A 12,719-nucleotide genomic window follows, 5' to 3' on the forward strand; every position below is an offset into this window, starting at 1 on the left:
GCATGCACCATACTTGGCCCACCCATTCCTCCACTGATGGGCCAGTACTCAGGCAGTGCCCGTTGACTACAGTCAGTAAAGCCTCTGAGAGCATGGTGTACACATATCTGTCTTCATCCTTACTTTCCATTCTTTTGAGTACACCCTCCCTCCTCCTTTCCAAGAGATAACTGATTCTCGGCAGGCACAGAGTGTTCAGCGGTAGAGCCTGCACATATCTGACCTTGGTGACCAGCTCTCCATTCCATACCACTCCACCCCTAGGGCACTAGGACAAAGGAAAAGATTCTGACAGTACGGAAACAGCAGTCAACTACTTTACATCTGAATGGGGTCAGAGACAGAATTAGCAGATCTTTTGGGTTTCTGGCCACCCCTCCTTCCCTTACAGGGATACCTGACCATACTGGGCATAAAGGACCTCTCCGACTCCAGGAGTAGAGCAAAGATCAAACCCAAGGCGAGGACTTTGTGTGGATCAAACCCAAGGCCTCATGGGTACTAGGCAAACGCTCTACCACTGAGCTATCCCCACCCTTTTTATTCTTTACTCTGAGATCTTACTCCTTAGCACAGCCCAGCCTTGAACTTGTGACTCTCTTGCTTCACTCTCTACCCAGCTGAAATTACATGTCCATAACTCCAGTCCTAGCTCCAGGATAACATTTTACATCAGGAACCATCTCAGGCAGCATTACTTAATATCACCAGTGCCTTTTGCTCATTGTAGGACTCTCAGGGTAGAAAACAGGTCCCCTTTCCCATGGAGGGTCTTGAACACTTACCATGTATACAATGATAGCCAATTCATAGGTGATGGACTGGGCTCCCAACTCCACCATGCCAAGGATACCTGGTAAAGATGGTCAGCTGATGCCTTGCCCCAGCCACATGGTCCCCACCAGTCATCCATCTGCATACGTACCACTCAGGAAGCTGCCGACCTCATAGGCCCACCACTCTATGCACAGCATCAGCATGCTGGGTATAGCCAGTCTCAGGAAGGAGGCCCAGTCCTGCAGACACTCCCAGGACCACCCTGCAGGGGCAACAGATGGGTTTCCAACATGTCTGACCTAAAGGCCGACGCCACAGTCGAAAGGTCAAAAGGCGGTCTTTACCTCCCCAGGTGGCTTGATGTAGTCTTCTCCAGAGGATGTAGAGGAACAGGAAGATGGCCAGGGCAAACTGGGAGATGGTGTTGGCCAACGCTGAACCCCTGGGGAAACCAGCAGCTGTGGGTGAATACTGTGCTCCGCCCTCTCCTCCCTGGCCCAGGGAGTTGGGAGCCATGCACCCTTGGCTGTGCCCTCCTCCACCATAGGCCTTGAGGTTACTTCTGTTTAGAGCAGTATCCCCTTCACTCTGACAGCACTTTCCAGAAGGCCACACCCACACCAGCTAAACTATCCTCTTTCCCTGGAAAAGTCTAAGGTAGTCCTCCCCCCGCCCCCGCCCAAGAGGAAGCTGGACTCACATCACCCCAAGATGCAGTTGATAGAGAAACAGATAGTTGGCCAGGGCGTTGACAAGGTTAGCTGCGATGCCCGTCAAAATCTGAGGCAGAACGATGCCCTGGAATGAGGAGATGTAAGCAATGCTCACCTTTACATGTGGAAGCTCCAGGGGGCTTGGTCATAACAGGAGCAGTCCCCTGAGGATACCACCCTGCGCCTCTGACCTTCCCACTCTCCCCTCTCCCTCCCAGTCCTCCTCTTTGCCGTGTGTAAAGGTAAGGGAGAGCTCTGGCCTCCAGAGGGTAGGAGGTAAGAAGGCAGCAGAGAGGGAAGAAAAGCAGGGATTCTCTCTGCTGTGTGCAAGAGTGGCAGAAAGAGTAAGGTGGAAGGCGGCATCTGCAAGCGTTTGGGGGTAAATGATTCTCTCTCCACCAAAACTGGAATTCAGAGTCTGCATCAAAGATCTTGTGAAACTATATTTCCTTCTGAAATGGCGTGTGGGATCCTTCATAGTGAACTCTAAGAAGTAGGAACAGGAAAAATGTCCTCCCTACCTCATGCCTCACTTGAAAACCTGGGGAAGGGCCGGAGAGACGGCTCAGCAGTTAAAAGCACCAGCTGCTCTTCCAGAAGGCGCAGGTTCAATTCCCACCCACACTGCAGCTCATAACCATCTGTAACTTCCATTACAAGGATCCAGTGCCCACTTCTGGCCTCTGCAGGCACCAGGCATTCATGTGGTGCACAGACATACAGGCAAGGGAGGGCTGGGGCCTGTGGTGACAGCATTGGGAAGATGGTGGCAAGAGGATCTTGAGTTCAAAGTCACCCAGCACTAGACAGGTGGATTCTGTGTTCTGGTTCATTTTTTAATTTTTATTTATTTTATTTTTAATTTTTGTCAACTTAACACAGACTAAAGTCATCTGGGAAGGAACCTCGGCTGAAATGTTGCCTCCATCATATTAGCCTATGGGCGTGGCTGTGGAATATTTTCTTGATTGATGGCTGACATAAAGAGCCAGCCCACTGTGGGCAGAGCCACTCCAGGCAGCGGGTCCTGGGTTGTATAAGGAAGAAAGCTGAGTGAGCCTTGAGAACATCCGGTAAGCCCTGCTCCTCCTGGTTCCCACCCCACTTCTGCCTGAGGTCCACTGACTTCCCTCAGTGACAGACTGTGGTTAGGGCTTATAAGCCAGATAAACCCGTTCTTCCTCCAGTTTGGTTTTGATCAGGGTTTTATCACAACAGAGTAACTAGAATACCTTGTCTCTTAATTAAAAAAAAAAAATCCAAAAAAAACCTTAGAAGAAATGGAGCCTTTCTTAGTGGTAGAATACTTGCCCTGAGCCACAAGACCCTGGGCTATACCTCCAGCACTGCAAGAAAAAAATAAATAAATAGAAAAAGGGAAATAATATTTATGGCATTGTCTTAAATTTGCCTTGGAGTAAGGACTTCGCAGCCTGTCCTCACGTGCATCAGGAGAGTGAGGCACAGGAGCAGCGGTGCTCAGGGAGCGGGGATGCTAGCCTCTTGCTTCTCCACGGTGGGATTAGCTCTCACGTCTTCAGATGCTGCTTTTCTCACTGAGATCCTGATATGAGAATCATAGGCCATCCAAAATTTTACTTTGGGGAAAAGAAAACAGTCTACTCTTGCCTAGAATATCAACACCACCTGGGAGTATAGCTCAGTTTGTAAAATGATGCTTGCCTCGTATGCCCCAGGGCCTGACTCCTATCCCCAGCACACACACACACAAAAGCCCTCGACACCATGATCTGCATGTGCTCACCTCTATGCCTCCCTTAACTTTGTGGTCTCCAAATGGAGAGACCCCCACAACTCCCCCCTCCTGCAGGGCCTTGCTGTGCTTTGGGCCTGCAAACCATGGCTTCTTACCTGGCCATAGCCATCTATAAACTACTTGAATAAGGCAGGACTTCACTATATAGCCCAGGTTGAATTTGAACTCATACTTCCCCCCACACCTCTGTCCTGAATGCTAGGATTGCAGGCATGCACCATCATTCCTGGCTACTTGTATGCACTCCTGCCCTAGTACCTCCTCCTGGTGTGGTGAGACACCCCGACACCACTGGGCCCTCAGTGCATGAGTAAATGAACGAAACTCAACTGCAGCTTTGTCCCTGGCTCTCTCCAGCTGACAGGACCAAGACTAAAGTGTGACAGTTCACGTGAGTTCCATGGTCATTGGGAGAATGAGCTCCTGGGGACATTCCTGTGAGGGAGTCTGTAGTCAGCTTTCTGTCTCAGGTGTGGAAAAGCAGCCAGACTGCATTGGAGAGGCCCAGGGTAAGCAGAGAGTAAAGAGCCTGGTAAATAAGATGCTATTGAAGTGACAAGAAGTGAATTCAGAAGCCCAGTAGGAAATTATCTAATGATGGCTCACTAGGTAAAGTTGCTTGCTGCCTTGTCTGATGACCTGAGCTCAACCCTAGGAGCCATGTGGTAGAAAGAGAACACTGACTCCCACGATTTGTCCTCTGACCTACACACACACACACACACACACACACAAGATAGATAGATAGATAGATAGATAGATAGATAGATAGATAGATAGATAGACAGACAGATAACTTTTCAATAAGACCCACAGGACTTGAAGGGATAAAGCCACAGGGACATCGGCCTGTGATGGACAGAGTAGAGGGGGAAAGAACAGAGGCCACCAGCTATATAGTATGGAGGAGGTGGCAGGCCAAGAGGAAGTCACGTGTGTGACATACTCCCCATTACCTCAAGGCAACTAGTTCTGAGATGGGTATGGGAGCCATGCAGCTATAGATGACAACTGGAGACATGCAGAAAGCAGCTGTCTTTCTCAAGAAGGCCAAAGGAGGTCCAGAGCTGTCCCTTTCCTTGCCAACGTCCTCCAGGTCTGTGCCTGCAGATCTCAGTGTTTCCTGTCTTGCCTCTGTTCCCTTCCTAACCTCTGCTCTCCTCCAAGAGAGTTTGTTCCCCCAAACAAGCAGTACGCTTGTGCTAAAATGCTCCTGCCTCTCCCAAAACCCTCCCAGTCTACAGAGCCCATCCACCATCGTGTGTCCTGCTCCTTCTGGCCAGTTCTTTCCTCCTAATAGACCACTGTCAGCCCACCATTTTCATAACTCTCATCTCTGAACCACAAATTGGTTCGTTCTCTACCAATGCCCAGTGCCCAGTAGATATATCACATGCTCTAGCAGACCAGCCAGGCTGCTCCTCTCAGGCCACTGTGGGCTCTGTCTTCTCAGCTGTGGCAGCCTGACTACACTCAGCATTCCGGCCTGGGGACTGGTGTCTGACACTTGCCGTCTGGGAAGACTCCAGAGCCCCACTAGCCCACCGTAATTCAGGTCCCAGCCCCAGCCCCTCTCAGCTACAATGCTCTAACTGTAGATCCTTCACACTCTCTGTCCCTCCTCCATCCATGAGATAAAAGGTCACCGCACTGTCGAGAGACAGAAAGACCAAGCAGGAGCCGCTGTCTTTTGCAGGTTGTACTTGGTTCATGCAAGGATCTAGACAGAGAAGAGACACCCTGGAGAACAATTAGAAATGCTGTTCCTACCACCTGTATTCAACTAGTTCAAGTTCTTAGCTCTAGCCATAATAAAGTATGATACCTTATTTTTTTTATTTTTTTATTTTTTGGTTTTTCGAGACAGGGTTTCTCTGTGTAGCCCTGGCTGTCCTGGAACTCACTCTGTAGACCAGGCTGGCCTCAAACTCAGAAATCCACCTGTCTCTGCCTCCCAAGTGCTGGGATTAAAGGCATGTGCCACCACCGCCTGGCCTAAAGTATGATACCTTGAGAGTATCCAGTAAATGGGGACCATCCCTGTCTCTGCCCTGTTACATGCATTAGAGAAAGCCTGCCTGTGTGACGGGAATGTGTGACCCAGTTCCTCCGTTACCTCAGTTTTTCTAGAAGGAAGTCCACAGCCCTATATCATATACTGTCCTCATAAATCCACCCACGCCAAGTCAGGGCTACCATTCCCAGGACCTCTGGCCATTGCTGCTTGCCATGTATGAAGCCTTGACTACTCTCTGTTCTCAATACAATCTGAGCTTTTACACCCGCTGCCCCAGAAAGGAGCATCCCTCAGAAGAACTGAGAAGAGGCGTGGACTCCCTAGACCCAGCCAAGCAACTCTGACCCTCAGCCCTTTAGACAGCAGACAGGCCTGTCCCACCAGTAAAGAGCCAATGAACATAGACATGCGAACCTTCACATTGCCAATGGCAATATTTCCGAGTGGGAACTAGATACAAATTCTCAAAGCCAAAAATAATGCCTCATTCACTCCTTGATATCACTTAAGAAATCTCCCCACAGCAAAGCCCTATGTGTACAACCCCGAAAGCCTCTTTCAGTGGCTCTCAGCAGGCCAGTTCCCTCCACCCCGCTCTCCCTGATTCTCTCAGCCCCCTAAAGGAAAGAGGGAAGCCCACATTACCTGGTTGAGCAAGTATTTAACTTGTAACGTATAAAGAAAGGCTGCCTACAAGAGAACAAGAGGACAGGGTTAGTTCTGCAGCCTGGGCATACGTCAGAGAGCTGGGTGCCACGCACCCATGCAGGCTTGTCCCCATGCCACCCTGGCTGCGCTCTGTTACACATCTAAATCTGGAGCAGGTAGTCTCCACCCCAGGGGCTTCACACAACATCTATGTAAATGAACACAACCTAAGAAGTTCTAGCCCTGGATTGAATGTAGAATGTCTCCTACAGGTTCATGTGTTTAAGTGTACAGTCCTCAGGCAGTTGGGCTATTTGGGGGAAGTTGTGGACCTTTGGGACACAGGTCCTTATCTGGGACTTACAGGGCCATGGGTTCTGCCTGGCCCCACTACAGACCTGAACTCTAGCTTCCTGGTGGACCACTGGACTATAAGCAAGCTTCCCTGGCCTTCTGGAGTCACTCATAGGAGCCAGTCACACCATCCTGGGACTGTGAGCTAGAAGTAAGTCCTTGTCTAAGTTGCTTCTCTTGGGTATTTTTGTCCCAGCAATAAAAGAAGTACACCCTCAATTCACGTCCAGCAGAAGGAGACATCGTCTCCTTGGGCATACACGGACATCCTAGTATAGCCCAGCTCTCATCTTATTTGGTGGGACAATGAAAAGATATCACATTTAAGTGGTTTTATGGAATCGGGCTGGAGGGTATAGTTCAGTGATGGAGGACCCACTTGGCATGCAAGATACTGGGCTCCATTCCCAGCAATGTAAAAATAAAATAATAATAATAATAATAATAATAATAATAATAATAATAAAAAACATTTTATGATGAACTAAGAAATGTGATATCAATTATGAGGGCAAATGGCCACCGATTATGGCAGACTGTATCCCTCAAATTCACACACACAGAAGCCTATCCCCATGTGTAACCTGATTTAAAGGGTGATTAAATCAAAATGAAGACACTGGGGTGGGACTCTAATCCGATAGGACTGGTGTGTTCACAAGAAGAGATAACCATGTTACAGGGGAACAGAAAGGGAACACCTGCAAGCCAAGGACGAGGCCACAGGGAAAACACCGAGGTTCACACAGTGATCTTGGATTCCCAGCCTTCAGAATTGTGAGGAAATAAATTTCTACTGTTTAAGCCTCCAGTCTGTGGCATGCCCAGCCAACACCCAGCCCCTCTATCCAATTCCATAAACCTAGCTTTAACTGTTCATTGACCACCTACAACTTGTTACTAAACATTAACACACTCTTGCAGATCGTGTGATCACACACAACCGTCTAAAGGTCAAAATGATGCTCTTGGAGGTTGAGATGGATAAAACTTTACCCCTTAAAAGAAACATTCTGGACTCTTCTGCTGGATGCCCCAGGGATACTCCAAGTACAAGAAGTCAAGGCAGTGGCCCCCACCCTAGAGTTTCTTTTGTTTTGAAAAGACAAATGCTGGTGTGTCCTTAAGGAACATAATTAAAAAGCACATGTCTGGGATGAGCTGAAGTCACGTGTGAGAATTATGTCAGACAGAGCTCATGACATCCCAGCCACTTTTCACTCAAGGACCAAAGAATGGAGTCTCTGACCCCATGCAAACTCACAGGAAGCGCTGGGATGAAGATCATGACGTAAGTCTGGGTGAGCCTGTAAAATAGAGGAGAGTGACAATGAGGACAGAGGCCACCTCCCCCAGGAAGAGTCAGAATGGAACAGTGGACACTGCTGGCGCATTCTTGGTTCCTCCTAAATAAATGGACATTGGCTGTTGGAGCAAATGCAAAACTATACACAGCCCACCATCTTGCCTGGATTGTCTTCCTGCTTCTTCCAATCTTAAGATCTGTGGCAGGGATTCTGAGCCTCACACTGCAGCTGGACCTGGCTATGGGGGCTGCCCAAGGCACTACAAGCTATTTCCCAAGCCCCTCTACCCAATAAGATATCCAGATATGTCTTCAGATAGTGTCAAATGCCCATGGGTTCAGAGCTACTGGCATGGGGCAAGTACTTTTTAAAGATCTTAATCAGTTAAGCCAGTGGGTCTTATACATGGCAGCTCACCTATGGAAGATGTGAAAGTTATTAATGGCCAGGCCTCACCTCTACCAATTAAGAATCTGGGGATATGGAGACTAGAGGCCTAGAGAAGTTACCTATAGTACCAAGAATATTTTAATTCCAACTGTGGTCAGAAATCATTAACCATTAACAATCCACAGACTGCCATCCCAATGGGAAGATGTTTGTGAAGGCAATTCCACTCAAAACTCTTGACCCTGGAAGCCAGTATTGAGAGAGAATCCAGGTCTCAAAAGCCAGATATATAAGGTATTGGATGCCTGGGAATTGTCAGCCAAGATTAACTTAAGCTCACTATACTGGCTGGTTTTGTGTGTCAACTTGACACAGGCTGGAGTTATTACAGAGAAAGGAGCTTCAGGTAAGGAAATGCCACCATGAGATCCAGCTGTGAGGCATTTTCTCAATTAGTGATCAAGGGTGGAAGGCCTATTGTGGGTGGTGCCATCCCCGGGCTGGTAGTCCTGGGTTCTATGAGAAAGAAAGCTGAGCAAGGCAGGGGAATCAAGCTAGCAAATAACATCCCTCCATGGCCTCTGCATCAGCTCCTGCTTCCTGACCTGCTTGAGTTCCAGTCCTGACTTCCTCTGGTGATCAACAGCAGTGTGGAAGTGTAAGCTGAATAAACCCTTTCCTCCCCATCCTGCTTCTTGGTTATGATGTTTTGTGCAGGAATAGAAACCCTGACTAAGACACTCACCTTGGTGTGAGACCTTGGCCTCTGTTACCCTGAGACTCAGTATGGATGGATGCTTCTGTCACTCAGTATGGATGATCTTTCTACAAGGCACACTCTGCCCACCACCTCGCCTTACCTGGATACATCTGGATCCTGTCTGAAGAGCAGCAGAATTTGCTCAGTGTTGATGAAGAGTGCCCAGCAGGGGAAGCAGCAGAGGAGCAGGATGAGTGTCCCCCTCTGCAGGATAACCCCGACATGCTTCAAGTTCTGGCTCCCGTATGTCTGAAGAGCATAGGCAAACAACCCCGTTAAACAGAAGTGCTATACCTCAGCTGAACCTCAGAACCCTTCCATCATGCCTCATAAGGAAGAAGGTGGCTTGGTCATTCTCTCTAGGAAAAGATCATGTAGCCCATTGAGAGATGGGCTTGCTGCGCTGCCCAGCATCACATATGTGTGCTATACATGGCTAGCCCAGGCTAGGACCCAAGTAGCAATGCCACATTAAAGGTACCATGCGGGTCTAGTATACTGTCAGGTTTGCATTGCCTGGAAGCTTGTTAGAAATGCAGATTCTTGGGCCTGACTCCAGACCTACTAAAATAGGAACTGGGCCAATGGCCAGCTGTGTGGGGCACGAGCTCCTACCAACTCACAGAAGCCAGAAGGCGCTTCTCAACCTTCTGTCCAGTAACATCTCTGGGGGAGCTTTCAGACCAGCTATGGAGGGGAACACGCACCAGTGGGACTAGCATGTACCAAAGGCACTCCTCTTAAGATGGCTTAACTTTTCAACTCCAAGCTGGTGCAAAGAAATGCACACATCATAGAAACCAACCTTGGAAGTTTTATTTTGGATCCTTCCCCAGACTAGTGATAGGGGTGGGATCCTCTCATTCAGTTCTGGGCAGCCCAGAAGCCACAGCTTCCACTCAACTATGGATCACAGGGCGACCAAGGTGTGTTCCATGCTGCTGAGCTGGGATGTCTGCTAGGTAAGGGAGAGTCAATGCATTTTTAACTTAGGGTATTTTCCATCTAGGATGGATCTATCCAGATGTAACTCACCATAATCAAAGAACATCTGTGTGCAAGCTGGAATACCAGTCTCCCGGAGGATGCTCAACATTCACCAATAGCCCTGGGTAGGCCTAAGCAACCTGTGCTTTGGCAAGCCCTCCAGATAACCCTGAAGCAGACTCAGTTTCAGATGCCAGGACTACACCAAACTCCACCATGAAAGTTATAGGAGGGACTTTTACACAGGTCCCATTTGGTCAAAGGTGAGATGAGGCAGTCATGCGAAATAACACTTGTTTTTTTTGTTTGTTTGTTTTTTGGGTTTTTTTGTTTTTGGGTTTTTGGGTTTTTGGTGTTGTTGTTGTTGTTGTTTTGGTTGTTTGAGACAGGATCTCTCTGTGTGGTCCTGGCTGTCCTGGAATTTGCTTTATAAACCAGGCTGTCCTCAAACTCACGAGAGATATACCTGTCTCTGCCTCCTGAGTGCTGGGATTAAAGGTGTGTGCCACCACCGCCTGGTCAGAACAACCAGGGCTGTTCTTTTGCCGGGGCTGAAGGAACCCCAGCCACACTTCAACAATAGCAGTGAGAACCATCTATGGCTGGCAAAGGGTGGCAGGAACTTGCTGCTCTGAGTTCCTCATCTGTGTGTGCATGTGAACCTCCCTCTTATGGTGAGTTCCTTTATCTACTCCAAACAAGAGATGTCTGGAGTCACTGCCATTTACCTGGGAGATGAGCGTGTCACAAGCAGAAGATAAGCCATGTCCCACTGAAATGCCTGTGACATTGATGACCTAGAAAAGAACAGAGAGTGAGTTAAAGGAGGCCCATTCTGTTCCTATAGATCAAAACCACAGTATGACCAACCCCCTCAGAGAGCACCTGCTCAGACCCCTTGGGTCCCCTAGAACAACATGCAAAAGCTCAGAGAGGGACACCAAAACCCAGGCCACAGTTAATCGCACAGCCTTTTAAAGTCTTGGCTATTTTGCATTTCAACTTCAGAGCAACTGCTAACTGAAACACAGTGTGACACGGTGGTGGTTTGGAGGTGAGTCTGCTCACTTGAGATTAAGGACTAGTTGAGCATCTCTAATCCAAAACTCCATAATCCAAAATGTCCACAAATCTGAAACGTTAGCACTGATGTGGCAAAACACAAAACCTCAGATTTTGGCACAGTTTGGATTTTGGAGTTTCAGATTAGGTATGTTCAACTGGTTAAAGTGTGCAAATATTTTAAAATGCACAGAGGAATTCAAGACACTCCCATCCTTCATTTCAGAAAGATGTTTCACCTGTATGGCCTGGCCAAGCCCCTGGATCCCATAAAGGACACAGAAGCAAACGCATAAAAGCAGTCAACATCAGTGCCTGCCGGAGACCTTGCCTGTGCACCTGCCTTCACTGGAATCAGGAAGTAGCTTGAGGGGGTCTCATGTTACTACTTCACTGAACCTGTAACAAGGTTCGCTGGAATGATAACTGAGCCCAGCCTGCTGAAAGGGCTGGCTTATCACAAGACCTCAGTCAGTAGAAACCTGCTTGAGGCTTAGTCTTATGTACTTCCATATTACCTCTGATTCAAGTAAAGAATTAGGGGTATTGCTCAGTGTTTGCCTAGAGACCAGGCAAGTAGGGACAGGTCAGGACAAGGAGGGATAAGGAGGACAAGAATATACCCCATAAAGAGCCAGAGTCCACATCTAAAGAAACACATGACTAACTAAACCAAATAAGTTGATGGGGCTCTTGACCTTGCATGGCTAGTTACCAATCCCTGGCAGAGACCAGAGGCCTATCTCCTTGTCTTTGAGGATTGCATCCACCACAAAGAGAGAATTTCAGGTTTGGATCTAAACCCTACCCTCCCATTCCATTTCCAGACTGGGACTTTCCCTTGGGTTGGAAATGCTGGAATATGGGTATTGTGGCACCTCCTGAGCATAGCAAATTTCAAGACATCTATACAATTCCCTTTTCCCATTCTCAAACCCTGAGCTCCAGGGATCACACGTCAGACGCTACGATAACTAGGAGAATGCCTTCCACTGATGGCCTCATCCAATTCACTAGGCCTGGGAATCTGCAACATTATCCCCAAAAGCATAATTCCTAAGGCTGCGGCCCCACTGGCACCCTGACTTTAACCCAGTGCAACCTGTTTCAGACTCCTGGCCCCTAGCACTGTAAGGGAGCATGAAGCATGATTCAAGCACTGGGCTAGTTAGTGCCATTTGTCACAGCAGCAAGTGGCACAGAACAGACAGCTTTACAAGCCTTTGTGGAGAGTCTTCTACATACCGCAATTGCCAGCGTGACTGCATCCAGCTCCAGCTTGCCCAAGTGGCCACAGAACACTGAGCTTATGAAACTGATTAGGAACATCATCAGTTGAGCCAAGAACTGGAAAGAGAGGAGAGCAGGGGTCAAGATGAAAACCAACCACCACAGTACAAAGGAAGAGCATGATGCTGCCCTTCCAATTCCCCGGGGAAAGAAACATGGACACTCTTGAGAACAATCATATGATTTAAATACAGCATACAAAGGTGTGTGCTTGATAGTTTTAAGTCTACTTGACACAGCATAGAATAACTTGGGAAGAGCAAATTACTCTATCAAGATAATGCCCCCTGCAGATTGGCCTGTGGGGCATTTTCATGACTGATGATTGATATGGGAGGGTCCAGCTCACTATGGGTGGTGCCACCCCTGGGCTGGCAGTCCTGAATGCTATAAGAAAGCAGGTTAAGCATGCCATAAGAGCAAGCCAGTAAGCAACACTCCTCCGCGGTCTCTGCTTCAGTCTCTGCTTCCAGATTCCTGCTTGAAAATCTTGCCCTAGCCAGGCTGTGGTGGCATATGCCTTTAATCCCAGCACTTGGGAGGCAGAGACAGGTGGATTTCTAAGTTCAATGCCAGCCTGGTCTCCAGAGTGAATTCCAGGACAGCCAGGGCTACACAGAGAAACCCTGTCTCAAAA

The 12,719-nt window shown here is 48.3% G+C and overlaps 1 protein-coding gene across 3 annotated transcripts in view; it reads right to left on the bottom strand.

Annotated features, from left to right (window-relative positions):
* The window catches only part of Slc47a1 (solute carrier family 47 member 1), a 36,402-nt gene that overhangs the window by 19,063 nt on the left and 4,620 nt on the right, over nt 1-12,719 (bottom strand). For all 3 annotated transcript variants that reach the window (XR_004113578.1, XM_031353798.1, XM_031353800.1), the window contains exons 2-10: nt 12,038-12,139; nt 10,459-10,527; nt 8,844-8,992; nt 7,551-7,593; nt 5,930-5,974; nt 1,478-1,575; nt 1,122-1,219; nt 926-1,039; nt 786-853 (exon numbers count right to left, since the gene is read on the bottom strand). Coding sequence is in view for 2 of the 3 variants with exons in the window: in XM_031353798.1 (XP_031209658.1) it covers nt 786-853; nt 926-1,039; nt 1,122-1,219; nt 1,478-1,575; nt 5,930-5,974; nt 7,551-7,593; nt 8,844-8,992; nt 10,459-10,527; nt 12,038-12,139 (786 nt within the window). In the remaining variant the exon portion in view is untranslated. The remainder of the gene's footprint in view (nt 1-785; nt 854-925; nt 1,040-1,121; nt 1,220-1,477; nt 1,576-5,929; nt 5,975-7,550; nt 7,594-8,843; nt 8,993-10,458; nt 10,528-12,037; nt 12,140-12,719) is intronic.

Source organism: Mastomys coucha, unplaced genomic scaffold, assembly GCF_008632895.1.
Source record: "Mastomys coucha isolate ucsf_1 unplaced genomic scaffold, UCSF_Mcou_1 pScaffold5, whole genome shotgun sequence".
NCBI lineage: Eukaryota > Metazoa > Chordata > Mammalia > Rodentia > Muridae > Mastomys > Mastomys coucha.